A 25,694-nucleotide genomic window follows, 5' to 3' on the forward strand; every position below is an offset into this window, starting at 1 on the left:
TGACATATTTTACAATCAAGCGAAACGCAACAAAAATGCAACAAACACTGTCACGGCCCGAACGCACTTCAGTGCGCATTCATGTGTGCGCCGCGCTGAGCACACCTCCGGGAGCGCGCTGGGCGTGCGTCAGTCCGGCAGCAGCCAGCAGCTGCAATCAATCACCAACAATCAGCGCACCTGTCACTGATCCGAGGACCTGCCTTCTTAAGCCTGCACAACCTGCTATCCCGCGCCAGAACGTAGCTACCTGTCGTTTACAGTAAGCCAAATCAGTCTAGCTTCCCTGACTGCCTTTTGGATCTCGACCTCCCGCCTGGACACGCACTTTCGACGCCCCGCTATAGCCCCCGAGCTCTGCCATGTCCCTCTTGATCTTCCGCCTCTCGCTCAACACTAGCAATAACACTCAACAGCTAATCACCACACATAGTCTAACACACACACACACTTCGGATTTGTCACACTCCATTTCCCTTGTTTTTGTATATTATTATTTGTTATTTATATATATTATATATGCATATATAAATGAAACATAGAGCTAAATACTACGCCCCAAGGCTTTAGAAACTTTGTTGTAAAAAAATCTCCTTCCGCGTCTGCCCCTGACACCCGCATTTTTAGGCTCACTCTGGAAACTGAGGTGAATTATAACATGTAGCATTTTCTTATATAATTGTTAACTAGCATATGTTTGTATTTGGTCACAGAATCCTTAAGAGGGTTATTCTACTCAGGTCAAAAGTGCACAAGGCCGTCACAAACTCTCCAGACAGTGGTGGCTCTTGCCCCCAGGAAATTGGAATCCTACAGGAATGCAAGTTTGGAGTTTAGGAGTTATAATAAAAACATTAGCAACATCTGGCAAGAAGCCCCCACAGATAGGAGTAGAGGATAAAAAATGATGAAATGACTCAGTTTTGAGTTAAAAAAAACATGGAATCACTCTGTAAATATTAATTTCCAAAGCTAACACCTGCATCGGATTAAATCTGTTCATTAGTCTGCAGTTGAAAAGGAGCGTTCACTTATTGGAGAGCTGGTGGATTGCCATGAATCATGGCTCCGACACGAGAGATGTCAATTGAAACCAAAGAGAGGATGATCAAACTTCTCCAAGAAGGTAAATCATCACCCAATGTCAAACAGCCGGGACTACATACCTTGTAGAAGTCCACCAGCAGGTTACCAGTCGGTCCTCGGCTGGTTCTTAGATTCTCCAGTGAAAGAGTGAAGTAGACCCCGGGCGAGTCCGAGATGTACAAGCTGTAGGTGTGGTTCTGGTTCCACTCCTGAACCGCCGCAAAAACCTGCTTCTCATCTGTGCTGATGATATGCATGTCCTGCACGGGGAGACATGTTGTAGACCAAGTTAACAAAAGTCCTGAACTGATTGATAATGAGCCTGACAAACCCTTGGTCAATGATCATAACAACTAGACCTATTGATACGTTGTCTCTTGCTCACAAACAGGGTGTGAGAGGGTTCACTCTGTGCATTGTCCTTTAGCACCTGAGCGCGTTTATTCAATAACAGAATTACCGTATTTTCCAGACCATAGGGCGCACCGGATTACAAGGCGCACTGCCGATGAGCAGGTCTATTCGGGTCTATTTTCATACAAAAGGCGCACCTTTAATTGGTTTTCTTACGTGCCAATTAATGTAAGTGAGAAGACCATTACTTACCTTAATTGGTCTTCAATTAAGGTAAGTAATGTCAAATATGAATAATTTAGCCATTTCATACCTCATTTTTATGCATTTCACATTGTTTTCTGCCTTCAAAATAATTGTTTTCTCTATAAAGTGTGTTTTGTGTTCATGTTTTTGGGTGTCTGGAAAAGAGTAATTGGATTGACCGGATTGGATTGACATTTAAGGGCTTAATTTTTTTTCTTCAGTTCTGGTCGAGATAAAGAAGTTATCAAAGTTCTGGTAACTTTGATAACTTCTTATCAAAGTTACTTTGATAACTTATCTAAGTTAATTTGACAACTTTGATACTTACTTTGTAATGTCCTTACCTTATTAAGGTAAGGACATTACTTACCTTAATTGAACACCAATTAAGGTAAGTAAGAAGACCTTAATTGGTCTTCTTACTTACCAGACCATTACCTACCTTAATTGGTCTTCAATTAAGGTAAGTAATGTCAAATACGAATAATTTAGCCATTTCATACCTCATTTTTATGCATTTCACATTGTTTTCTGCCTTCAAAATAATTGTTTTCTCTATAAAGTGTGTTATGTGTTCATGTTTTTGGGTGTCTGGAAAAGAGTAATTGGATTGACCGGATTGGATTGACATTTAAGGGCTTCATTTTTGTTCTTCAGTTCTGGTCGAGATAAAGAAGTTATCAAAGTTCTGGTAACTTTGATAACTTCTTATCAAAGTTACTTTGATAACTTATCTAAGTTAATTTGACAACTTTGATACTTACTTTGTAATGTCCTTACCTTATTAAGGTAAGGACATTACTTACCTTAATTGAACACCAATTAAGGTAAGTAAGAAGACCTTAATTGGTCTTCTTACTTACCAGACCATTACCTACCTTAATTGGTCTTCAATTAAGGTAAGTAATGTCAAATACGAATAATTTAGCCATTTCATACCTCATTTTTATGCATTTCACATTGTTTTCTGCCTTCAAAATAATTGTTTTCTCTCTAAAGTGTGTTATGTGTTCATGTTTTTGGGTGTCTGGAAAAGAGTAATTGGATTGACCGGATTGGATTGACATTTAAGGGCTTCATTTTTGTTCTTCAGTTCTGGTCGAGATAAAGAAGTTGTCAAAGTTCTGGTAACTTTGATAAGCCTACGAACACCCAGGCAAAAATTAGGGATGACTGACAAGAGGGTTCTCTCCATTCATACCTACTCAGTGGCCTAGTGGTTAGAGTGCCCGCCCTGAGATCGGTAGGTTGTGAGTTCAAACCCCGGCCGAGTCATACCAAAGACTATAAAAATGGGACCCATTACCTCCCTGCTTGGCAATCAGCATCAAGGGTTGGAATTGGGGGTTAAATCACCAAAAATGATTCCCGGGCGCGGCACCGCTGCTGCCCACTGCTCCCCTCACCTCCCAGGGGGTGAACAAGGGGATGGGTCAAATGCAGAGGACAAATTTCACCACACCTAGTGTGTGTGTGAGACAATCATTGGTACTTTAACTTAACTTAATGTAATTCTGCTGTTGAATAAACCCTCTCACACATAGACGAAGAAAAACCAACACACACATGTCAATTTACCAATGCCGTTTTTCATTTATCGTTCCATTAATTGCTTTAGTACCACAAGCAATGTTTTTTTTAATGACATCACGCTCACCTTTGGCAGACAATATTTAGGTAACTGCATGCGTTTGAACGCCTCTCTCATGTAGGACACGTAGTAGCTGGCTCGCCCGGACGTGGTTACCTTCCAAATGACAGAAGAAGATGCTTTGTCAATGTCCAAATTGACCACCCGGACATGTTTGTGTCACCTCTGTGTGTCTCTTTCTCATTACATCAGTGGGTGAATGTGGAAATAGTCTCAACACGCTTTGAGTACTTTGAAGGTAGCAATACAAGTATAACCCATTTAGAAACAGTTTGTTTGGATTCCAATACAGTAGCTGTACAAAATGAGCTATATAGCTCACTAAAGAGCAGGGGCGTCCACGATAACTTTGCTTGGATGGCGTGGAGGATGCATATATGTTTAAGAGTTCTTTCTTTTTACATAGCCATGTTTAGAGTATCTAGTACTTTTCCTTTGTTTATTCTACTAGTTTCTCTTGTGTTCAGAGGTCTGTTTTGTTTCTTAACCTTGGAATGTGAAGACAATACCCACTGGTTCCTTATCAGTGCTGTGGGGAGGGAAATGGGGGTTTTCTTTGTGTGCAAAGGAGTTGGCTTTTCCGTTGGAATGCCAGATCAACTAGAGTAGCCGATATAATAATGATAAATGGGTTGTACTTGTATAGCGCTTTTCTACCTTCAAGGTACTCAAAGCGCTTTGACACTACTTCCACATTTACCCATTCACACACACATTCACACACTGATGGAGGGAGCTGCCATGCAAGGCGCTAACCAGCACCCATCAGGAGCAAGGGTGAAGTGTCTTGCTCAGGACACAACGGACATGACGAGGTTGGTACTAGGTGGGGATTGAACCAGGGACCCTCGGGTTGCGCACGGCCACTCTTCCACTGCGCCACGCCGTCCCATATATGATATGAATGTATTGGTTAAGCTGATCTCCTGAAAATTTCAGTAAAACTTGAAAATATTATCCAATTCTGTCTTGATGGTCCTTCTTACTCAGCATATATGTCATCGAAAGAATTTGGGATTGACCAGTAACTTGGATTCCCTGGTCCGACGCAACAATGGCAACATATGTTGCTCCAAAACCTGTATGTACCTTTCAACATGTGTAAGTTACCCATGCGGACGGCGTGGCGAAGTTGGTAGAGTGGCCGTGCCAGCAATCGGAGGGTTGCTGATGACTGGGGTTCAATCCCCACCTTCTACCATCCTAGTCACGTCCGTTGTGTCCTTGGGCAAGACACTTCACCCTTGCTCCTGATGGCTGCTGGTTAGCGCCTTGCATGGCAGTGTGTGAATGTGTGTGTGAATGTGGAAATACTGTGAAAGCGCTTTGAGTACCTTGAAGGTAGAAAAGCGCTATACAAGTATAACCCATTCATTCATTCATTCATTCATGTCTTGGGCACTAATACACCCCCATACCATCACAGATGCTGGCTTTTACACTTTGACCCTAGAACAGTACGGATGGTTCTTTTCCACTTTGGTCCGGAGAACACGACGTCCACAGTTTCCGAAAACATTTTGAAATGCGGACTCGTCAGACCACAGAATACTTTTCCACTTTGCATCAGTCCATCTTAAAAGAGCTCGGGCCCAGAGAAGCCGGCGGCGTTTCTGGGTGTTGTTGATAAATGGCTGTGGCTTTGCATAGTAGAGTTTTCACTTGCACTTACAGATGTAGTGACCAACTGTAGTTACTAACAGTGGTTTTCTGAAGTGTTCCTGAGCCCATGTGGTGATATCCTTTACAGACTGATGCTCGCTTTTTGATGCAGTACCACCTGAGGGATCGAAGGTCACGGGCATTCAATGTTGGTGTTTGGTGATTTCGCCAGATTCTCTGAACCTTTTGATGATATTACAGAGCGTAGATGGTGAAATACCTAAATTCCTACAATAGCTGGTTGAGAAACGCCGTCGACCTGTAACCTCTTACAGTGTCTTAGCACGCTCTGACGAAAAAGGTTTACGTCTCCTCCTTTATTTGGACACACCATGTTTACATAACAACATCTGCTTCCAAAGGAATGGGGAGTATGTAAACAGTCATTGTTTTCGGTCACATTAACACAAAAGGAAAAGCTGGTCCTGGCTTCAGCCTGGGCAGGTCTTGGATGACAATAGATAACCCCCTTCCCGTCTCCTCCCATCGTACACAATGGAATTTTCCAAGCCTTTGCTTGGTGCAAGAAAAACAGCCTCTTGTCTGTTCATTGGGAACTCAGGGAACGGAAAGTTTTTTGATAATTTATGTACAATTTTTCTGACAGTTTTGACCTTAGATGGGAACAGTTCTGTGTTTTTAAAAAAAAGGCAGACCAGCTAACAATACTGAGGGTTCATTCTACTTCAAGAAGAAGTTTAAAAGTCCCCTTTCTGTCTGAACAACACAAGAGTGTGTTACAGCCTCTCTCTGAAGCATGATATTGTCAATATTTCCCCCGCTGGAAGCTGTATAGTGCGTCATAAAAGACACCATTTGTCAGCGAGGACACTTCCATCTGTTTCTTGAAGGAGACTTGACATGGAAACACCATTTTTTTGTTGTCTTTTTATTGACGCGGTGGGGGGATTGTCAGGAGAAGTTCAGGAAGTGTGTGACGGAGTCTGGGAAGAGACTCGACGGGTCGGAAGTAGCGGAAAAAGCACGCTAGAATGGCTAAATAAGACGCTTTCATCTGTGCGACGCGTCAATAAAAAAAACTCCAGAAAGTGTGGTGTATGTAAACAGTCATTGTTTTCGGTCACATTAACACAAAAGAAAAAAATGCCTCGGGCTTGGGCTGGTCCTGGCTTCAGCCTGGGCAGGTCTTCGATGACAATAGATAACCCCCTCCCGTCTCCTCCCATCGTACACAATGGAATTTTCCAAGCCTTTGCTTGGTGCAAGAAAAACAGCCTCTTGTCTGTTCATTGGGAACTCAGGGAACGGAAAGTTTTTTGATAATTTACGTACAATTTTTCTGACAGTTTTGACCGTAGATGGGAACAGTTCTGTAGTTTTTAAAAAAAGGCAGACCAGCTAACAATACTGAGGGTTCATTCTACTTCAAGAAGAAGTTTAAAAGTCCCCTTTCTGTCTGAACAACACAAGAGTGTGTTACAGCCTCTCTCTGAAGCATGATATTGTCAATATTTCCCCCGCTGGAAGCTGTATAGTGCGTCATAAAAGACGCCGCGAAGAAAGTCCATTTGTCAGCGAGGACACTTCCATTGGTTTCTTGAAGGAGACTTGACATGGAAACACCATTTTTTTGGTTTTTTTATTGACGCGGTGGGGGGATTGTCAGGAGAAGTTCAGGAAGTGTGTGACGGAGTCTGGGAAGAGACTCGACGGGTCGGAAGTAGCGGAAAAAGCACGGTAGAATGGCTAAATAAGACGCTTTCATTTGTGCGACGCGTCAATAAAAAAAACTCCAGAAAGTGTAGTGTATGTAAACAGTCATTGTTTTCGGTCACATTAACACAAAAGAAAAAAATGCCTCGGGCTTGGGCTGGTCCTGGCTTCAGCCTGGGCAGGTCTTCGATGACAATAGATAACCCCCTCCCGTCTCCTCCCATCGTACACAATGGAATTTTCCAAGCCTTTGCTTGGTGCAAGAAAAACAGCCTCTTGTCTGTTCATTGGGAACTCAGGGAACGGAAAGTTTTTTGATAATTTTTCTGACAGTTTTGATCTTAGATGGGAACAGTTCTGTGTTTTTTTTAAAAAGGCAGACCAGCTAACAATACTGAGGGTTCATTCTACTTCAAGAAGAAGTTTAAAAGTCCCCTTTCTGTCTGAACAACACAAGAGTGTGTTACAGCCTCTCTCTGAAGCATGATATTGTCAATATTTCCCCCGCTGGTGCGTCATAAAAGACGCCGCGAAGAAAGTCCATTTGTCAGCGAGGACACTTCCATCGGTTTCTTGAAGGAGACTTGACATGGAAACACCATTTTTTTGGTCTTTTTATTGACGCGGTGGGGGGATTGTCAGGAGAAGTTCAGGAAGTATGTGACGGAGTCTGGGAAGAGACTCGACGGGTCGGAAGTAGCGGAAAAAGCACGCTAGAATGGCTAAATAAGACGCTTTCATCTCTGCGACGCGTCAATAAAAAAAACTCCAGAAAGTGTGGCGTATGTAAACAGTCATTGTTTTCGGTCACATTAACACAAAAGAAAAAAAATGCCTCGGGCTTGGGCTGGTCCTGGCTTCAGCCTGGGCAGGTCTTCGATGACAATAGATAACCCCCTCCCGTCTCCTCCCATCGTACACAATGGAATTTTCCAAGCCTTTGCTTGGTGCAAGAAAAACAGCCTCTTGTCTGTTCATTGGGAACTCAGGGAACGGAAAGTTTTTTGATAATTTACATACAATTTTTCTGACAGTTTTGACCGTAGATGGGAACAGTTCTGTAGTTTTAAAAAAAAGGCAGACCAGCTAACAATACTGAGGGTTCATTCTACTTCAAGAAGAAGTTTAAAAGTCCCCTTTCTGTCTGAACAACACAAGAGTGTGTTACAGCCTCTCTCTGAACCATGATATTGTCAATATTTCCCCCGCTGGAAGCTGTATAGTGCGTCATAAAAGACATCATTTGTCAGCGAGGACACTTCCATCTGTTTCTTGAAGGAGACTTGACATGGAAACACCATTTTTTTTGTTTTTTTATTGACGCGGTGGGGGGATTGTCAGGAGAAGTTCAGGAAGTGTGTGACGAAGTCTGGGAAGAGACTCGACGGGTCGGAAGTAGCGGAAAAAGCACGCTAGAATGGCTAAAAAAGACGCTTTCATCTGTGCGACGCGTCAATAAAAAAAAAATTCCAGAAAGTGTGGTGTATGTAAACAGTCGTTGTGTTTGGTCACATTAACACAAAAGGAAAAGCTGGTCCTGGCTTCAGCCTGGGCAGGTCTTGGATGACAATAGATAACCCCCTCCCGTCTCCTCCCATCGTACACAATGGAATTTTCCAAGCCTTTGCTCGGTGCAAGAAAAACAGCCTCTTGTCTGTTCATTGGGAACTCAAGGAACGGAAAGTTTTTTGATAATTTTTCTGACAGTTTTGACCTTAGATGGGAACAGTTCTGTGTTTTTTTTAAAAAGGCAGACCAGCTAACAATACTGAGGGTTCATTCTACTTCAAGAAGAAGTTTAAAAGTCCCCTTTTCTGTCTGAACAACACAAGAGTGTGTTACAGCCTCTCTCTGAAGCATGATATTGTCAATATTTCCCCCGCTGGTGCGTCATAAAAGACGCCGCGAAGAAAGTCCATTCGTCAGCGAGGACACTTCCATCGGTTTCTTGAAGAAGACTTGACATGGAAACACCATTTTTTTGTTGTCTTTTTATTGACGCGGTGGGGGGATTGTCAGGAGAAGTTCAGGAAGTGTGTGACGGAGTCTGGGAAGAGACTCGACGGGTCGGAAGTAGCAGAAAAAGCACGCTAGAATGGCTAAATAAGACGCTTTCATCTGTGCGACGCGTCAATAAAAAAAACTCCAGAAAGTGTGGTGTATGTAAACAGTCATTGTTTTCGGTCACATTAACACAAAAGAAAAAAATGCCTCGGGCTTGGGCTGGTCCTGGCTTCAGCCTGGGCAGGTCTTCGATGACAATAGATAACCCCCTCCCGTCTCCTCCCATCGTACACAATGGAATTTTCCAAGCCTTTGCTTGGTGCAAGAAAAACAGCCTCTTGTCTGTTCATTGGGAACTCAGGGAACGGAAAGTTTTTTGATAATTTACGTACAATTTTTCTGACAGTTTTGACCGTAGATGGGAACAGTTCTGTAGTTTAAAAAAAAAAGGCAGACCAGCTAACAATACTGAGGGTTCATTCTACTTCAAGAAGAAGTTTAAAAGTCCCCTTTCTGTCTGAACAACACAAGAGTGTGTTACAGCCTCTCTCTGAAGCATGATATTGTCAATATTTCCCCCGCTGGAAGCTGTATAGTGCGTCATAAAAGACGCCGCCAAGAAAGTCCATTTGTCAGCGAGGACACTTCCATCGGTTTCTTGAAGGAGACTTGACATGGAAACACCATTTTTTTTGTTGTCTTTTTGTTGACGCGGTGGGGGGATTGTCAGGAGAATTTCAGGAAGTGTGTGACGGAGTCTGGGAAGAGACTTCACGGGTCGGAAGTAGCGTAAAAAGCACGCTAGAATGGCTAAATAAGACGCTTTCATCTGTGCGACGCGTCAATAAAAAAACTCCAGAAAGTGTGGTGTATGTAAACAGTCATTGTGTTTGGTCACATTAACACAAAAGGAAAAGCTGGTCCTGGCTTCAGCCTGGGCAGGTCTTGGATGACAATAGATAACCCCCTCCCGTCTCCTCCCATCGTACACAATGGAATTTTCCAAGCCTTTGCTTGGTGCAAGAAAAACAGCCTCTTGTCTGTTCATTGGGAACTCAGGGAACGGAAAGTTTTTTGATAATTTTTCTGACAGTTTTGACCTTAGATGGGAACAGTTCTGTGTTTTTTTTTAAAAAGGCAGACCAGCTAACAATACTGAGGGTTCATTCTACTTCAAGAAGAAGTTTAAAAGTCTCCTTTCTGTCTGAACAACACAAGAGTGTGTTACAGCCTCTCTCTGAAGCATGATATTGTCAATATTTCCCCCGCTGGTGCGTCATAAAAGACGCTGCGAAGAAAGTCCATTCGTCAGCGAGGACACTTCCATCGGTTTCTTGAAGAAGACTTGACATGGAAACACCATTTTTTTGTTGTCTTTTTATTGACGCGGTGGGGGGATTGTCAGGAGAAGTTCAGGAAGTGTGTGACGGAGTCTGGGAAGAGACTCGACGGGTCGGAAGTAGCGGAAAAAGCACGCTAGAATGGCTAAATAAGACGCTTTCATCTGTGCGACGCGTCAATAAAAAAAACTCCAGAAAGTGTGGTGTATGTAAACAGTCATTGTTTTCGGTCACATTAACACAAAAGAAAAAAATGCCTCGGGCTTGGGCTGGTCCTGGCTTCAGCCTGGGCAGGTCTTCGATGACAATAGATAACCCCCTCCCGTCTCCTCCCATCGTACACAATGGAATTTTCCAAGCCTTTGCTTGGTGCAAGAAAAACAGCCTCTTGTCTGTTCATTGGGAACTCAGCGAACGGAAAGTTTTTTGATAGTTTTTCTGACAGTTTTGACCTTAGATGGGAACAGTTCTGTGTTTTTAAAAAAAAAGGCAGACCAGCTAACAATACTGAGGGTTCATTCTACTTCAAGAAGAAGTTTAAAAGTCCCCTTTCTGTCTGAACAACACAAGAGTGTGTTACAGCCTCTCTCTGAAGCATTATATTGTCAATATTTCCCCCGCTGGTGCGTCATAAAAGACGCCGCGAAGAAAGTCCATTTGTCAGCGAGGACACTTCCATCGGTTTCTTGAAGGAGAATTGACATGGAAACACCATTTTTTTTTGTTGTCTTTTTATCGACGCGGTGGGGGGATTGTCAGGAGAAGTTCAGGAAGTGTGTGACGGAGTCTGGGAAGAGACTCGACGGGTCGGAAGTAGCGGAAAAAGCACGCTAGAATGGCTAAATAAGACGCTTTCATCTGTGCGACGCGTCAATAAAAAAAATTCCAGAAAGTCATTGTTTTCGGTCACATTAACACAAAAGAAAAAAATGCCTCGGGCTTGGGCTGGTCCTGGCTTCAGCCTGGGCAGGTCTTCGATGACAATAGATAACCCCCTCCCGTCTCCTCCCATCGTACACAATGGAATTTTCCAAGCCTTTGCTTGGTGCAAGAAAAACAGCCTCTTGTCTGTTCATTGGGAACTCAGCGAACGGAAAGTTTTTTGATAGTTTTTCTGACAGTTTTGACCTTAGATGGGAACAGTTCTGTGTTTTTAAAAAAAAAGGCAGACCAGCTAACAATACTGAGGGTTCATTCTACTTCAAGAAGAAGTTTAAAAGTCCCCTTTCTGTCTGAACAACACAAGAGTGTGTTACAGCCTCTCTCTGAAGCATTATATTGTCAATATTTCCCCCGCTGGTGCGTCATAAAAGACGCCGCGAAGAAAGTCCATTTGTCAGCGAGGACACTTCCATCGGTTTCTTGAAGGAGAATTGACATGGAAACACCATTTTTTTTTGTTGTCTTTTTATCGACGCGGTGGGGGGATTGTCAGGAGAAGTTCAGGAAGTGTGTGACGGAGTCTGGGAAGAGACTCGACGGGTCGGAAGTAGCGGAAAAAGCACGCTAGAATGGCTAAATAAGACGCTTTCATCTGTGCGACGCGTCAATAAAAAAAATTCCAGAAAGTCATTGTTTTCGGTCACATTAACACAAAAGAAAAAAATGCCTCGGGCTTGGGCTGGTCCTGGCTTCAGCCTGGGCAGGTCTTCGATGACAATAGATAACCCCCTCCCGTCTCCTCCCATCGTACACAATGGAATTTTCCAAGCCTTTGCTTGGTGCAAGAAAGACAGCCTCTTGTCTGTTCATTGGGAACTCAGAGAACGGAAAGTTTTTTGATAATTTACGTACAATTTTTCTGACAGTTTTGACCTTAGATAGGAACAGTTCTGTGGTTTAAAAAAAAAGGCAGACCAGCTAACAATACTGAAGGTTCATTCTACTTCAAGAAGAAGTTTAAAAGTCCCCTTTCTGTCTGAACAACACAAGAGTGTGTTACAGCCTCTCTCTGAAGCATGATATTGTCAATATTTCCCCCGCTGGAAGCTGTATAGTGCGTCATAAAAGACGCCGCGAAGAAAGTCCATTTGTCAGCGAGGACACTTCCATCTGTTTCTTGAAGGAGACTTGACATGGAAACACCATTTTTTTTGTTTTTTTATTGACGCGGTGGGGGGATTGTCAGGAGAAGTTCAGGAAGTGTGTGACAGAGTCTGGGAAGAGACTCGACGGGTCGGAAGTAGCGGAAAAAGCACGCTAGAATGGCTAAATAAGACTCTTTCATCCGTGCGACGCGTCAATAAAAAAAACTCCAGAAAGTGTGGTGTATGTAAACAGTCATTGTTTTCGGTCACATTAACACAAAAGAAAAAAATGCCTCGGGCTTGGGCTGGTCCTGGCTTCAGCCTGGGCAGGTCTTCGATGACAATAGATAACCCCCTCCCGTCTCCTCCCATCGTACACAATGGAATTCTCCAAGCCTTTGCTTGGTGCAAGAAAAACAGCCTCTTGTCTGTTCATTGGGAACTCAGAGAACGGAAAGTTTTTTGATAATTTACGTACAATTTTTCTGACAGTTTTGACCGTAGATGGGAACAGTTCTGTGGTTTTAAAAAAAAGGCAGACCAGCTAACAATACTGAGAGTTCATTCTACTTCAAGAAGAAGTTTAAAAGTCCCCTTTCTGTCTGAACAACACAAGAGTGTGTTACAGCCTCTCTCTGAAGCATGATATTGTCAATATTTCCCCCGCTGGAAGCTGTATAGTGCGTCATAAAAGACGCCGCCAAGAAAGTCCATTTGTCAGCGAGGACACTTCCATCGGTTTCTTGAAGGAGACTTGACATGGAAACACCATTTTTTTGTTGTCTTTTTATTGACGCGGTGGGGGGGATTGTCAGGAGAAGTTCAGGAAGTGTGTGACGGAGTCTGGGAAGAGACTCGACGGGTCGGAAGTAGTGGAAAAAGCACGCTAGAATGGCTAAATAAGACGCTTTCATCTGTGCGACGCGTCAATAAAAAAAACTCCAGAAAGTGTGGTGTATGTAAACAGTCATTGTTTTTGGTCACATTAACACAAAGGAAAAAAATGCCTCGGGCTTGGGCTGGTCCTGGCTTCCGCCTGGGCAGGTCTTGGATGACAATAGATAACCCCCTCCCGTCTCCTCCCATCGTACACAATGGAATTTTCCAAGCCTTTGCTTGGTGCAAGAAAAACAGCCTCTTGTCTGTTCAATGGGAACTCAGGGAACGGAAAGTTTTTTGATAATTTTTCTGACAGTTTTGACCTTAGATGGGAACAGTTCTGTGTTTTTTTTTAAAAAGGCAGACCAGCTAACAATACTGAGGGTTCATTTTACTTCAAGAAGAAGTTTAAAAGTCCCCTTTCTGTCTGAACAACACAAGAGTGTGTTACAGCCTCTCTCTGAAGCATGATATTGTCAATATTTCCCCCGCTGGTGCGTCATAAAAGACGCCGCGAAGAAAGTCCATTTGTCAGCGAGGACACTTCCATCGGTTTCTTGAAGAAGACTTGACATGGAAACACCATTTTTTTTGTTTTTTTATTGACGCGGTGGGGGGATTGTCAGGAGAAGTTCAGGAAGTGTGTGACGGAGTCTGGGAAGAGACTCGACGGGTCGGAAGTAGCGGAAAAAGCACGCTAGATTGGCTAAATAAGACGCTTTTATCTGTGCGACGCGTCAATAAAAAAAACTCCAGAAAGTGGGGTGTATGTAAACAGTCATTGTGTTTGGTCACATTAACACAAAAGGAAAAGCTGGTCCTGGCTTCAGCCTGGGCAGGTCTTGGATGACAATAGATAACCCCCTCACGTCTCCTCCCATCGTACACAATGGAATTTTCCAAGCCTTTGCTTGGTGCAAGAAAAACAGCCTCTTGTCTGTTCATTGGGAACTCAGGGAACGGAAAGTTTTTTGATAATTTACGTACAATTTCTCTGACAGTTTTGACCTTAGATGGGAACAGTTCTGTGGTTTTTAAAAAAAGGCAGACCAGCTAACAATACTGAGGGTTCATTCGACTTCAAGAAGAAGTTTAAAAGTCCCCTTTCTGTCTGAACAACACAAGAGTGTGTTACAGCCTCTCTCTGAAGCATGATATTGTCAATATTTCCCCCGCTGGTGCGTCATAAAAGACGCCGCGAAGAAAGTCCATTTGTCAGCGAGGACACTTCCATCGGTTTCTTGAAGGAGACTTGACATGGAAACACCATTTTTTTTTTGTTTTTTTATTGACGCGGTGGGGGGATTGTCAGGAGAAGTTCAGGAAGTGTGTGACGGAGTCTGGGAAGAGACTCGACGGGTCGGAAGTAGCGGAAAAAGCACGCTAGAATGGCTAAATAAGACGCTTTCATCTGTGCGACGCGTCAATAAAAAAAAAATTCCAGAAAGTGTGGTGTATGTAAACAGTCATTGTTTTCGGTCACATTAACACAAAAGAAAAAAATGCCTCGGGCTTGGGCTGGTCCTGACTTCAGCCTGGGCAGGTCTTCGATGACAATAGATAACCCCCTCCCGTCTCCTCCCATCGTACAGAATGGAATTTTCCAAGCCTTTGCTTGGTGCAAGAAAAACAGCCTCTTGTCTGTTCATTGGGAACTCAGGGAACGGAAAGTTTTTTGATAATTTTTCTGACAGTTTTGACCTTAGATGGGAACAGTTTTGTGTTTTTTTTAAAAAAGGCAGACCAGCTAACAATACTGAGGGTTCATTCTACTTCAAGAAGAAGTTTAAAAGTCCCCTTTCTGTCTGAACAACACAAGAGTGTGTTACAGCCTCTCTCTGAAGCATGATATTGTCAATATTTCCCCCGCTGGAAGCTGTATAGTGCGTCATAAAAGACGCCGCGAAGAAAGTCCATTTGTCAGCGAGGACACTTCCATCGGTTTCTTGAAGGAGACTTGACATGGAAACACCATTTTTTTTGTTGTCTTTTTATTGACGCGGTGGGGGGATTGTCAGGAGAAGTTCAGGAAGTGTGTGACGGAGTCTGGGAAGAGACTCGACGGGTCGGAAGTAGCGGAAAAAGCACGCTAGAATGGCTAAATAAGACACTTTCATCTGTGCGACGCGTCAATAAAAAAAATTCCAGAAAGTCATTGTTTTCGGTCACATTAACACAAAAGAAAAAAATGCCTCGGGCTTGGGCTGGTCCTGGCTTCAGCCTGGGCAGGTCTTCGATGACAATAGATAACCCCCTCCCGTCTCCTCCCATCGTACACAATGGAATTTTCCAAGCCTTTGCTTGGTGCAAGAAAAACAGCCTCTTGTCTGTTCATTGGGAACTCAGAGAACGGAAAGTTTTTTGATAATTTTTCTCACAGTTTTGATCTTAGATGGGAACAGTTCTGTGTTTTTAAAAAAAAAGGCAGACCAGCTAACAATACTGAGGGTTCATTCTACTTCAAGAAGAAGTTTAAAAGTCCCCTTTCTGTCTGAACAACACAAGAGTGTGTTACAGCCTCTCTCTGAAGCATGATATTGTCAATATTTCCCCCGCTGGTGCGTCATAAAAGACGCCGCGAAGAAAGTCCATTTGTCAGCCAGGACACTTCCATCGGTTTCTTGAAGGAGACTTGACATGGTAACACCATTTTTTTGTTGTCTTTTTAGTGACGGGGTGGGGGGGATTGTCAGGAGAAGTTCAGGAAGTGTGTGACGGAGTCTGGGAAGAGACTCGACGGGTCGGAAGTAGCGGAAAAAGCACGCTAGAATGGCTAAATAAGACGCTTTCATCTGTGCGACGCGTCAATAAAAAAAACTCCAGAAAGTGTGGTGTATGTAAACAGTCATTGTTTTCGGTCACATTAACACAAAAGAAAAAAATGCCTCGGGCTTGGGCTGGTCCTGGCTTCAGCCTGGGCAGGTCTTCGATGACAATAGATAACCCCCTCCCGTCTCCTCCCATCGTACACAATGGAATTTTCCAAGCCTTTGCTTGGTGCAAGAAAAACAGCCTCTTGTCTGTTCATTGGGAACTCAGAGAACGGAAAGTTTTTTGATAATTTACGTACAATATTTCTGACAGTTTTGACCTTAGATGGGAACAGTTCTGTGCAGACCAGCTAACAATACTGAGGGTTCATTCTACTTCAAGAAGAAGTTTAAAAGTCCCCTTTCTGTCTGACTAACACAAGAGTGTGTTACAGCCTCTCTCTGAAGCATGATATTGTCAATATTTCCCCCGCTGGAAGCTGTATAGTGCGTCATAAAAGACGCCGCGAAGAAAGTCCATTTGTCAGCGAGGACACTTCCATCGGTTTCTTGAAGGAGACTTGACATGGAAACACCATTTTTTTTGTTTTTTTATTGACGCGGTGGGGGGATTGTCAGGAGAAGTTCAGGAAGTGTGTGACGGAGTCTGGGAAGAGACTCGACGGGTCGGAAGTAGCGGAAAAAGCACGCTAGAATGGCTAAATAAGACGCTTTCATCTGTGCGACGCGTCAATAAAAAAAAAATTCCAGAAAGTGTAGTGTATGTAAACAGTCATTGTTTTCGGTCACATTAACACAAAAGAAAAAAATGCCTCGGGCTTGGGCTGGTCCTGACTTCAGCCTGGGCAGGTCTTCGATGACAATAGATAACCCCCTCCCGTCTCCTCCCATCGTACACAATGGAATTTTCCAAGCCTTTGCTTGGTGCAAGAAAAACAGTCTCTTGTCTGTTCATTGGGAACTCAGGGAACGGAAAGTTTTTTGATAATTTACGTACAATTTTTCTGACAGTTTTGACCTTAGATGGGAACAGTTCTGTGGTTTTTAAAAAAAGACAGACCAGCTAACAATACTGAGGGTTCATTCTACTTCAAGAAGAAGTTTAAAAGTCCCCTTTCTGTCTGACTAACACAAGAGTGTGTTACAGCCTCTCTCTGAAGCATGATATTGTCAATATTTCCCCCGCTGGAAGCTGTATAGTGCGTCATAAAAGACACCATTTGTCAGCGAGGACACTTCCATCGGTTTCTTGAAGGAGACTTGACATGGAAACACCATTTTTTGTTGTTGTCTTTTTATTGACGCGGTGGGGGGATTGTCAGGAGAAGTTCAGGAAGTGTGTGACGGAGTCTGGGAAGAGACTCGACGGGTCGGAAGTAGCGGAAAAAGCACGCTAGAATGGCTAAATAAGACGCTTTCATCTGTGCGACGCGTCAATAAAAAAAACTCCAGAAAGTGTGGTGTATGTAAACAGTCATTGTTTTCGGTCACATTGACACAAAAGAAAAAAATGCCTCGGGCTTGGGCTGGTCCTGACTTCAGCCTGGGCAGGTCTTCGATGACAATAGATAACCCCCTCCCGTCTCCTCCCATCGTACACAATGGAATTTTCCAAGCCTTTGCTTGGTGCAAGAAAAACAGCCTCTTGTCTGTTCATTGGGAACTCAGGGAACGGAAAGTTTTTTGATAATTTTTCTGACAGTTTTGACCTTAGATGGGAACAGTTCTGTGTTTTTTTTTAAAAAGGCAGACCAGCTAACAATACTGAGGGTTCATTCTACTTCAAGAAGAAGTTTAAAAGTCCCCATTCTGTCTGAACAACACAAGAGTGTGTTACAGCCTCTCTCTGAAGCATGATATTGTCAATATTTCCCCCGCTGGTGCGTCATAAAAGACGCCGCCAAGAAAGTCCATTTGTCAGCGAGGACACTTCCATCGGTTTCTTGAAGGAGACTTGACATGGAAACACCATTTTTTTTGTTGTCTTTTTATTGACGCGGTGGGGGGATTGTCAGGAGAAGTTCAGGAAGTGTGTGACGGAGTCTGGGAAGAGACTCGACGGGTCGGAAGTAGCGGAAAAAGCACGCTAGAATGGCTAAATAAGACGCTTTTATCTGTGCGACGCGTCAATAAAAAAAATTCCAGAAAGTCATTGTTTTCGGTCACATTAACACAAAAGAAAAAAATGCCTCGGGTTTGGGCTGGTCCTGGCTTCAGCCTGGGCAGGTCTTCGATGACAATAGATAACCCCCTCCCGTCTCCTCCCATCGTACACAATGGAATTTTCCAAGCCTTTGCTTGGTGCAAGAAAAACAGCCTCTTGTCTGTTCATTGGGAACTCAGCGAACGGAAAGTTTTTTGATAGTTTTTCTGACAGTTTTGACCTTAGATGGGAACAGTTCTGTGTTTTAAAAAAAAAGGCAGACCAGCTAACAATACTGAGGGTTCATTCTACTTCAAGAAGAAGTTTAAAAGTCCCCTTTCTGTCTGAACAACACAAGAGTGTGTTACAGCCTCTCTCTGAAGCATGATATTGTCAATATTTCCCCCGCTGGTGCGTCATAAAAGACGCCGCGAAGAAAGTCCATTTGTCAGCGAGGACACTTCCATCGGTTTCTTGAAGGAGACTTGACATGGAAACACCATTTTTTTGGTTTTTTTATTGACGCGGTGGGGGGATTGTCAGGAGAAGTTCAGGAAGTGTGTGACGGAGTCTGGGAAGAGATTCGACGGGTCGGAAGTAGCGGAAAAAGCACGGTAGAATGGCTAAATAAGACGCTTTCATTTGTGCGACGCGTCAATAAAAAAAACTCCAGAAAGTGTGGTGTATGTAAACAGTCATTGTTTTCGGTCACATTGACACAAAAGAAAAAAATGCCTCGGGCTTGGGCTGGTCCTGGCTTCAGCCTGGGCAGGTCTTCGATGACAATAGATAACCCCCTCCCGTCTCCTCCCATCGTACACAATGGAATTTTCCAAGCCTTTGCTTGGTGCAAGAAAAACAGCCTCTTGTCTGTTCATTGGGAACTCAGGAAACGGAAAGTTTTTTGATATTTTTTCTGACAGTTTTGACCTTAGATGGGAACAGTTCTGTTTTTAAAAAAAGGCAGACCAGCTAACAATACTGAGGGTTCATTCTACTTCAAGAAGAAGTTTAAAAGTCCCCTTTCTGTCTGAACAACACAAGAGTGTGTTACAGCCTCTCTCTGAAGCATGATATTGTCAATATTTCCCCCGCTGGTGCGTCATAAAAGACGCCGCGAAGAAAGTCCATTTGTCAGCGAGGACACTTCCATCGGTTTCTTGAAGGAGACTTGACATGGAAACACCATTTTTTTTTTTGTCTTTTTATTGACGCGATGGGGGGATTGTCAGGAGAAGTTCAGGAAGTGTGTGACGGAGTCTGGGAAGAGACTCGACGGGTCGGACGTAGCGGAAAAAGCATGCTAGAATGGCTAAATAAGACGCTTTCATCTGTGCGACGCGTCAATAAAAAAAACTCCAGAAAGTGTGGTGTATGTAAACAGTCATTGTTTTCGGTCACATTAACACAAAAGAAAAAAATGCCTCGGGCTCTGGGCTGGTCCTGGCTTCAGCCTGGGCAGGTCTTCGATGACAATAGATAACCCCCTCCCGTCTCCTCCCATCGTACACAATGGAATTTTCCAAGCCTTTGCTTGGTGCAAGAAAAACAGCCTCTTGTCTGTTCATTGGGAACTCAGGGAACGGAAAGTTTTTTGATAATTTACATACAATTTTTCTGACAGTTTTGACCTTAGATAGGAACAGTTCTGTGGTTTTAAAAAAAAGGCAGACCAGCTAACAATACTGAGGGTTCATTCTACTTCAAGAAGAAGTTTAAAAGTCCCCTTTCTGTCTGAACAACACAAGAGTGTGTTACAGCCTCTCTCTGAAGCATGATATTGTCAATATTTCCCCCGCTGGAAGCTGTATAGTGCGTCATAAAAGACGCCGCCAAGAAAGTCCATTTGTCAGCGAGGACACTTCCATCGGTTTCTTGAAGGAGACTTGACATGGAAACACCATTTTTTTGTTGTCTTTTTATTGACGCGGTGGGGGGGATTGTCAGGAGAAGTTCAGGAAGTGTGTGACGGAGTCTGGGAAGAGACTCGACGGGTCGGAAGTAGCGGAAAAAGCACGCTAGAATGGCTAAATAAGACGCTTTCATCTGTGCGACGCGTCAATAAAAAAAACTCCAGAAAGTGTGGTGTATGTAAACAGTCATTGTTTTTGGTCACATTAACACAAAAGAAAAAAATGCCTCGGGCTTGGGCTGGTCCTGGCTTCAGCCTGGGCAGGTCTTGGATGACAATAGATAACACCCATCCCGTCTCCTCCCATCGTACACAATGGAATTTTCCAAGCCTTTGCTTGGTGCAAGAAAAACAGCCTCTTGTCTGTTCATTGGGAACTCAGGGAACGGAAAGTTTTTTGATAATTTACGTACAATTTTTCTGACAGTTTTGACCTTAGATGGGAACAGTTCTGTGCAGACCAGCTAACAATACTGAGGGTTCATTCTACTTCAAGAAGAAGTTTAAAAGTCCCCTTTCTGTCTGAACAACACAAGAGTGTGTTACAGCCTCTCTCTGAAGCATGATATTGTCAATATTTCCCCCGCTGGAAGCTGTATAGTGCGTCATAAAAGACGCCGCGAAGAAAGTCCATTCGTCAGCGAGGACACTTCCATCGGTTTCTTGAAGGAGACTTGACATGGAAACACCATTTTTTTTGTTGTCTTTTTATTGACGCGGTGGGGGGATTGTCAGGAGAAGTTCAGGAAGTGTGTGACGGAGTCTGGGAAGAGACTCGACGGGTCGGAAGTAGCGGAAAAAGCACGCTAGAATGGCTAAAAAAGACGCTTTCATCTGTGCGACGCATCAATAAAAAAAATTCCAGAAAGTGTGGTGTATGTAAACAGTCATTGTTTTCGGTCACATTAACACAAAAGAAAAAAAATGCCTCGGGCTTGGGCTGGTCCTGGCTTCAGCCTGGGCAGGGCTTCGATGACAATAGATAACCCCCTCCCGTCTCTCCCATCGTACACAATGGAATTTTCCAAGCCTTTGCTTGGTGCAAGAAAAACAGTCTCTTGTCTGTTCATTGGGAACTCAGAGAACGGAAAGTTTTTTGATAATTTACGTACAATTTTTCTGACAGTTTTGACCTTAGATGGGAACAGTTCTGTGTTTTTTAAAAAAAAGGCAGACCAGCTAACAATACTGAGGGTTCATTCTACTTCAAGAAGAAGTTTAAAAGTCCCCTTTTCTGTCTGAACAACACAAGAGTGTGTTACAGCCTCTCTCTGAAGCATGATATTGTCAATATTTCCCCCGCTGGAAGCTGTATAGTGCGTCATAAAAGACGCCGCCAAGAAAGTCCATTTGTCAGCGAGGACACTTCCATCGGTTTCTTGAAGAAGACTTGACATGGAAACACCATTTTTTTTGTTTTTTTATTGACGCGGTGGGGGGATTGTCAGGAGAAGTTCAGGAAGTGTGTGACGGAGTCTGGGAAGAGACTCGACGGGTCGGAAGTAGCGGAAAAAGCACGCTAGAATGGCTAAATAAGACGCTTTCATCTGTGCGACGCGTCAATAAAAAAAAAATTCCAGAAAGTGTAGTGTATGTAAACAGTCATTGTTTTCGGTCACATTAACACAAAAGAAAAAAATGCCTCGGGCTTGGGCTGGTCCTGGCTTCAGCCTGGGCAGGTCTTCGATGACAATAGATAACCCCCTCCCGTCTCCTCCCATCGTACAGAATGGAATTTTCCAAGCCTTTGCTTGGTGCAAGAAAAACAGCCTCTTGTCTGTTCATTGGGAACTCAGGGAACGGAAAGTTTTTTGATAATTTTTCTGACAGTTTTGACCTTAGATGGGAACAGTTCTGTGTTTTTTAAAAAAAAGGCAGACCAGCTAACAATACTGAGGGTTCATTCTACTTCAAGAAGAAGTTTAAAAGTCCCCTTTTCTGTCTGAACAACACAAGAGTGTGTTACAGCCTCTCTCTGAAGCATGATATTGTCAATATTTCCCCCGCTGGTGCGTCATAAAAGACGCCGCGAAGAAAGTCCATTTGTCAGCGAGGACACTTCCATCGGTTTCTTGAAGGAGACTTGACATGGAAACACCATTTTTGTTGTCTTTTTATTGACGCGGTGGGGGGATTGTCAGGAGAAGTTCAGGAAGTGTGTGACGGAGTCTGGGAAGAGACACGACGGGTCGGAAGTAGCGGAAAAAGCACGCTAGAATGGCTAAAAAAGACGCTTTCATCCGTGCGTCGCGTCAATAAAAAAAACTCCAGAAAGTGTAGTGTATGTAAACAGTCATTGTTTTCGGTCACATTAACACAAAAGAAAAAAATGCCTCGGGCTTGGGCTGGTCCTGGCTTCAGCCTGGGCAGGTCTTCGATGACAATAGATAACCCCCTCCCGTCTCCTCCCATCGTACACAATGGAATTTTCCAAGCCTTTGCTTGGTGCAAGAAAAACAGCCTCTTGTCTGTTCATTGGGAACTCAGGGAACGGAAAGTTTTTTGATAATTTACGTACAATTTTTCTGACAGTTTTGACCTTAGATAGGAACAGTTCTGTGGTTTTAAAAAAAAGGCAGACCAGCTAACAATACTGAGGGTTCATTCTACTTCAAGAAGAAGTTTAAAAGTCCCCTTTCTGTCTGAACAACACAAGAGTGTGTTACAGCCTCTCTCTGAAGCATGATATTGTCAATATTTCCCCCGCTGGAAGCTGTATAGTGCGTCATAAAAGACGCCGCGAAGAAAGTCCATTTGTCAGCGAGGACATTTCCATCGGTTTCTTGAAGGAGACTTGACATGGAAACACCATTTTTTTTGTTGTCTTTTTATTGACGCAGTGGGGGGATTGTCAGGAGAAGTTCAGGAAGTGTGTGACGGAGTCTGGGAAGAGACTCGACGGGTCGGAAGTAGCGGAAAAAGCACGCTAGAATGGCTAAATAAGACGCTTTCATCTGTGCGACGCGTCAATAAAGAAAACTCCAGAAAGTGTGGTGTACGTAAACAGTCATTGTTTTCGGTCACATTAACACAAAAGAAAAAAATGCCTCGGGCTTGGGCTGGTCCTGGCTTCAGCCTGGGCAGGTCTTCGATGACAATAGATAACCCCCTCCCGTCTCCTCCCATCGTACACAATGGAATTTTCCAAGCCTTTGCTTGGTGCAAGAAAAACAGCCTCTTGTCTGTTCATTGGGAACTCAGCGAACGGAAAGTTTTTTGATAATTTTTCTGACAGTTTTGACCTTAGATAGGAACAGTTCTGTGTTTTTTTTAAAAAGGCAGACCAGCTAACAATACTGAGGGTTCATTCTACTTCAAGAAGAAGTTTAAAAGTCCCCTTTTCTGTCTGAACAACACAAGAGTGTGTTACAGCCTCTCTCTGAAGCATGATCTTGTCAATATTTCCCCCGCTGGTGCGTCATAAAAGACGCCGCGAAGAAAGTCCATTTGTCAGCGAGGACACTTCCATCGGTTTCTTGAAGGAGACTTGACATGGAAACACCATTTTTTTTGTTTTTTTATTGACGCGGTGGGGGGATTGTCAGGAGAAGTTCAGGAAGTGTGTGACGGAGTCTGGGAAGAGACTCGACGGGTCGGAAGTAGCGGAAAAAGCACGCTAGAATGGCTAAATAAGACGCTTTCATCTGTGCGACGCGTCAATAAAAAAACTCCAGAAAGTGTGGTGTATGTAAACAGTCATTGTTTTCGGTCACATTAACACAAAAGAAAAAAATGCCTCGGGCTTGGGCTGGTCCTGGCTTCAGCCTGGGCAGGTCTTCGATGACAATAGATAACCCCCTCCCGTCTCCTCCCATCGTACACAATGGAATTTTCCAAGCCTTTGCTTGGTGCAAGAAAAACAGCCTCTTGTCTGTTCATTGGGAATTCAGGGAACGGAAAGTTTTTTGATAATTTACGTACAATTTTTCTGACAGTTTTGACCGTAGATGGGAACAGTTCTGTAGTTTAAAAAAAAAGGCAGACCAGCTAACAATACTGAGGGTTCATTCTACTTCAAGAAGAAGTTTAAAAGTCCCCTTTCTGTCTGAACAACACAAGAGTGTGTTACAGCCTCTCTCTGAAGCATGATATTGTCAATATTTCCCCCGCTGGAAGCTGTATAGTGCGTCATAAAAGACGCCGCCAAGAAAGTCCATTTGTCAGCGAGGACACTTCCATCGGTTTCTTGAAGGAGACTTGACATGGAAACACCATTTTTTTGTTGTCTTTTTATTGACGCGATGGGGGGATTGTCAGGAGAAGTTCAGGAAGTGTGTGACGGAGTCTGGGAAGAGACTCGACGGGTCGGAAGTAGCGGAAAAAGCATGCTAGAATGGCTAAATAAGACGCTTTCATCTGTGCGACGCGTCAATAAAAAAAACTCCAGAAAGTGTGGTGTATGTAAACAGTCATTGTTTTCGGTCACATTAACACAAAAGAAAAAAATGCCTCGGGCTTGGGCTGGTCCTGGCTTCAGCCTGGGCAGGTCTTCGATGACAATAGATAACCCCCTCCCGTCTCCTCCCATCGTACACAATTGAATTTTCCAAGCCTTTGCTTGGTGCAAGAAAAACAGCCTCTTGTCTGTTCATTGGGAACTCAGGGAACAGAAAGTTATTTGATATTTTTTCTGACAGTTTTGACCTTAAACTGGAACAGTTCTGTGTTTTTTTAAAAAAAGGCAGACCAGCTAACAATACTGAGGGTTCATTCTACTTCAAGAAGAAGTTTAAAAGTCCCCTTTCTGTCTGAACAACACAAGAGTGTGTTACAGCCTCTCTCTGAAGCATGATATTGTCAATATTTCCCCCGCTGGTGCGTCATAAAAGACGCCGCGAAGAAAGTCCATTTGTCAGCGAGGACACTTCCATCGGTTTCTTGAAGGAGACTTGACATGGAAACACCATTTTTTTTGTTGTCTTTTTATTGACGCAATGGGGGGATTGTCAGGAGAAGTTCAGGAAGTGTGTGACGGAGTCTGGGAAGAGACTCCACGGGTCGGAAGTAGCGGAAAAAGCACGCTAGAATGGCTAAATAAGACGCTTTCATCTGTGCGACGCGTCAATAAAAAAAACTCCAGAAAGTGTGGTGTATGTAAACAGTCATTGTTTTCGGTCACATTAACACAAAAGAAAAAAATGCCTCGGGCTTGGGCTGGTCCTGACTTCAGCCTGGGCAGGTCTTCGATGACAATAGATAACCCCCTCCCGTCTCCTCCCATCGTACACAATGGAATTTTCCAAGCCTTTGCTTGGTGCAAGAAAAACAGCCTCTTGTCTGTTCAATGGGAACTCAGGGAACGGAAAGTTTTTTGATAATTTTTCTGACAGTTTTGACCTTAGATGGGAACAGTTCTGTGTTTTTAAAAAAAAAGACAGACCAGCTAACAATACTGAGGGTTCATTCTACTTCAAGAAGAAGTTTAAAAGTCCCCTTTTCTGTCTGAACAACACAAGAGTGTGTTACAGCCTCTCTCTGAAGCATGATATTGTCAATATTTCCCCCGCTGGTGCGTCATAAAAGACGCCGCGAAGAAAGTCCATTTGTCAGCGAGGACACTTCCATTGGTTTCTTGAAGGAGACTTGACATGGAAACACCATTTTTTTTGTTTTTTTATTGACGCGGTGGGGGGATTGTCAGGAGAAGTTCAGGAAGTGTGTGACGGAGTCTGGGAAGAGACTCGACGGGTCGGAAGTAGCGGAAAAAGCACGCTAGAATGGCTAAATAAGACGCTTTCATCTGTGCGACGCGTCAATAAAAAAAAACTCCAGAAAGTGTGGCGTTCCTAAACTTTTGACAGCATCTCTTCACTGGGTAACCTGACACAACTTTTTGTTTGTCTGCGCTACGCAATGCAGGCTGTCTGATGAAAAATGGAACGGGACGGGAGGTTTTTTGTCGAGACGTTTCCCCGACGCCGAACGAGAAGTTCTGAAGAGGCCTC

At 43.6% G+C, this 25,694-nt stretch overlaps 1 protein-coding gene across 2 annotated transcripts in view; it reads right to left on the bottom strand.

Moving 5' to 3' along the window:
- Window positions 1–25,694, bottom strand: part of sorcs3b (sortilin related VPS10 domain containing receptor 3b) — a 313,247-nt gene that overhangs the window by 136,058 nt on the left and 151,495 nt on the right. For both annotated transcript variants that reach the window (XM_061968212.1, XM_061968203.1), the window contains exons 8-9: window positions 3,344–3,433; window positions 1,167–1,346 (exon numbers count right to left, since the gene is read on the bottom strand). In XM_061968212.1, coding sequence (XP_061824196.1) covers window positions 1,167–1,346; window positions 3,344–3,433 — 270 coding nt within the window. The remainder of the gene's footprint in view (window positions 1–1,166; window positions 1,347–3,343; window positions 3,434–25,694) is intronic.

Source organism: Nerophis lumbriciformis, linkage group LG02 (genome assembly GCF_033978685.3).
Source record: "Nerophis lumbriciformis linkage group LG02, RoL_Nlum_v2.1, whole genome shotgun sequence".
NCBI classification, from domain to species: domain Eukaryota; kingdom Metazoa; phylum Chordata; class Actinopteri; order Syngnathiformes; family Syngnathidae; genus Nerophis; species Nerophis lumbriciformis.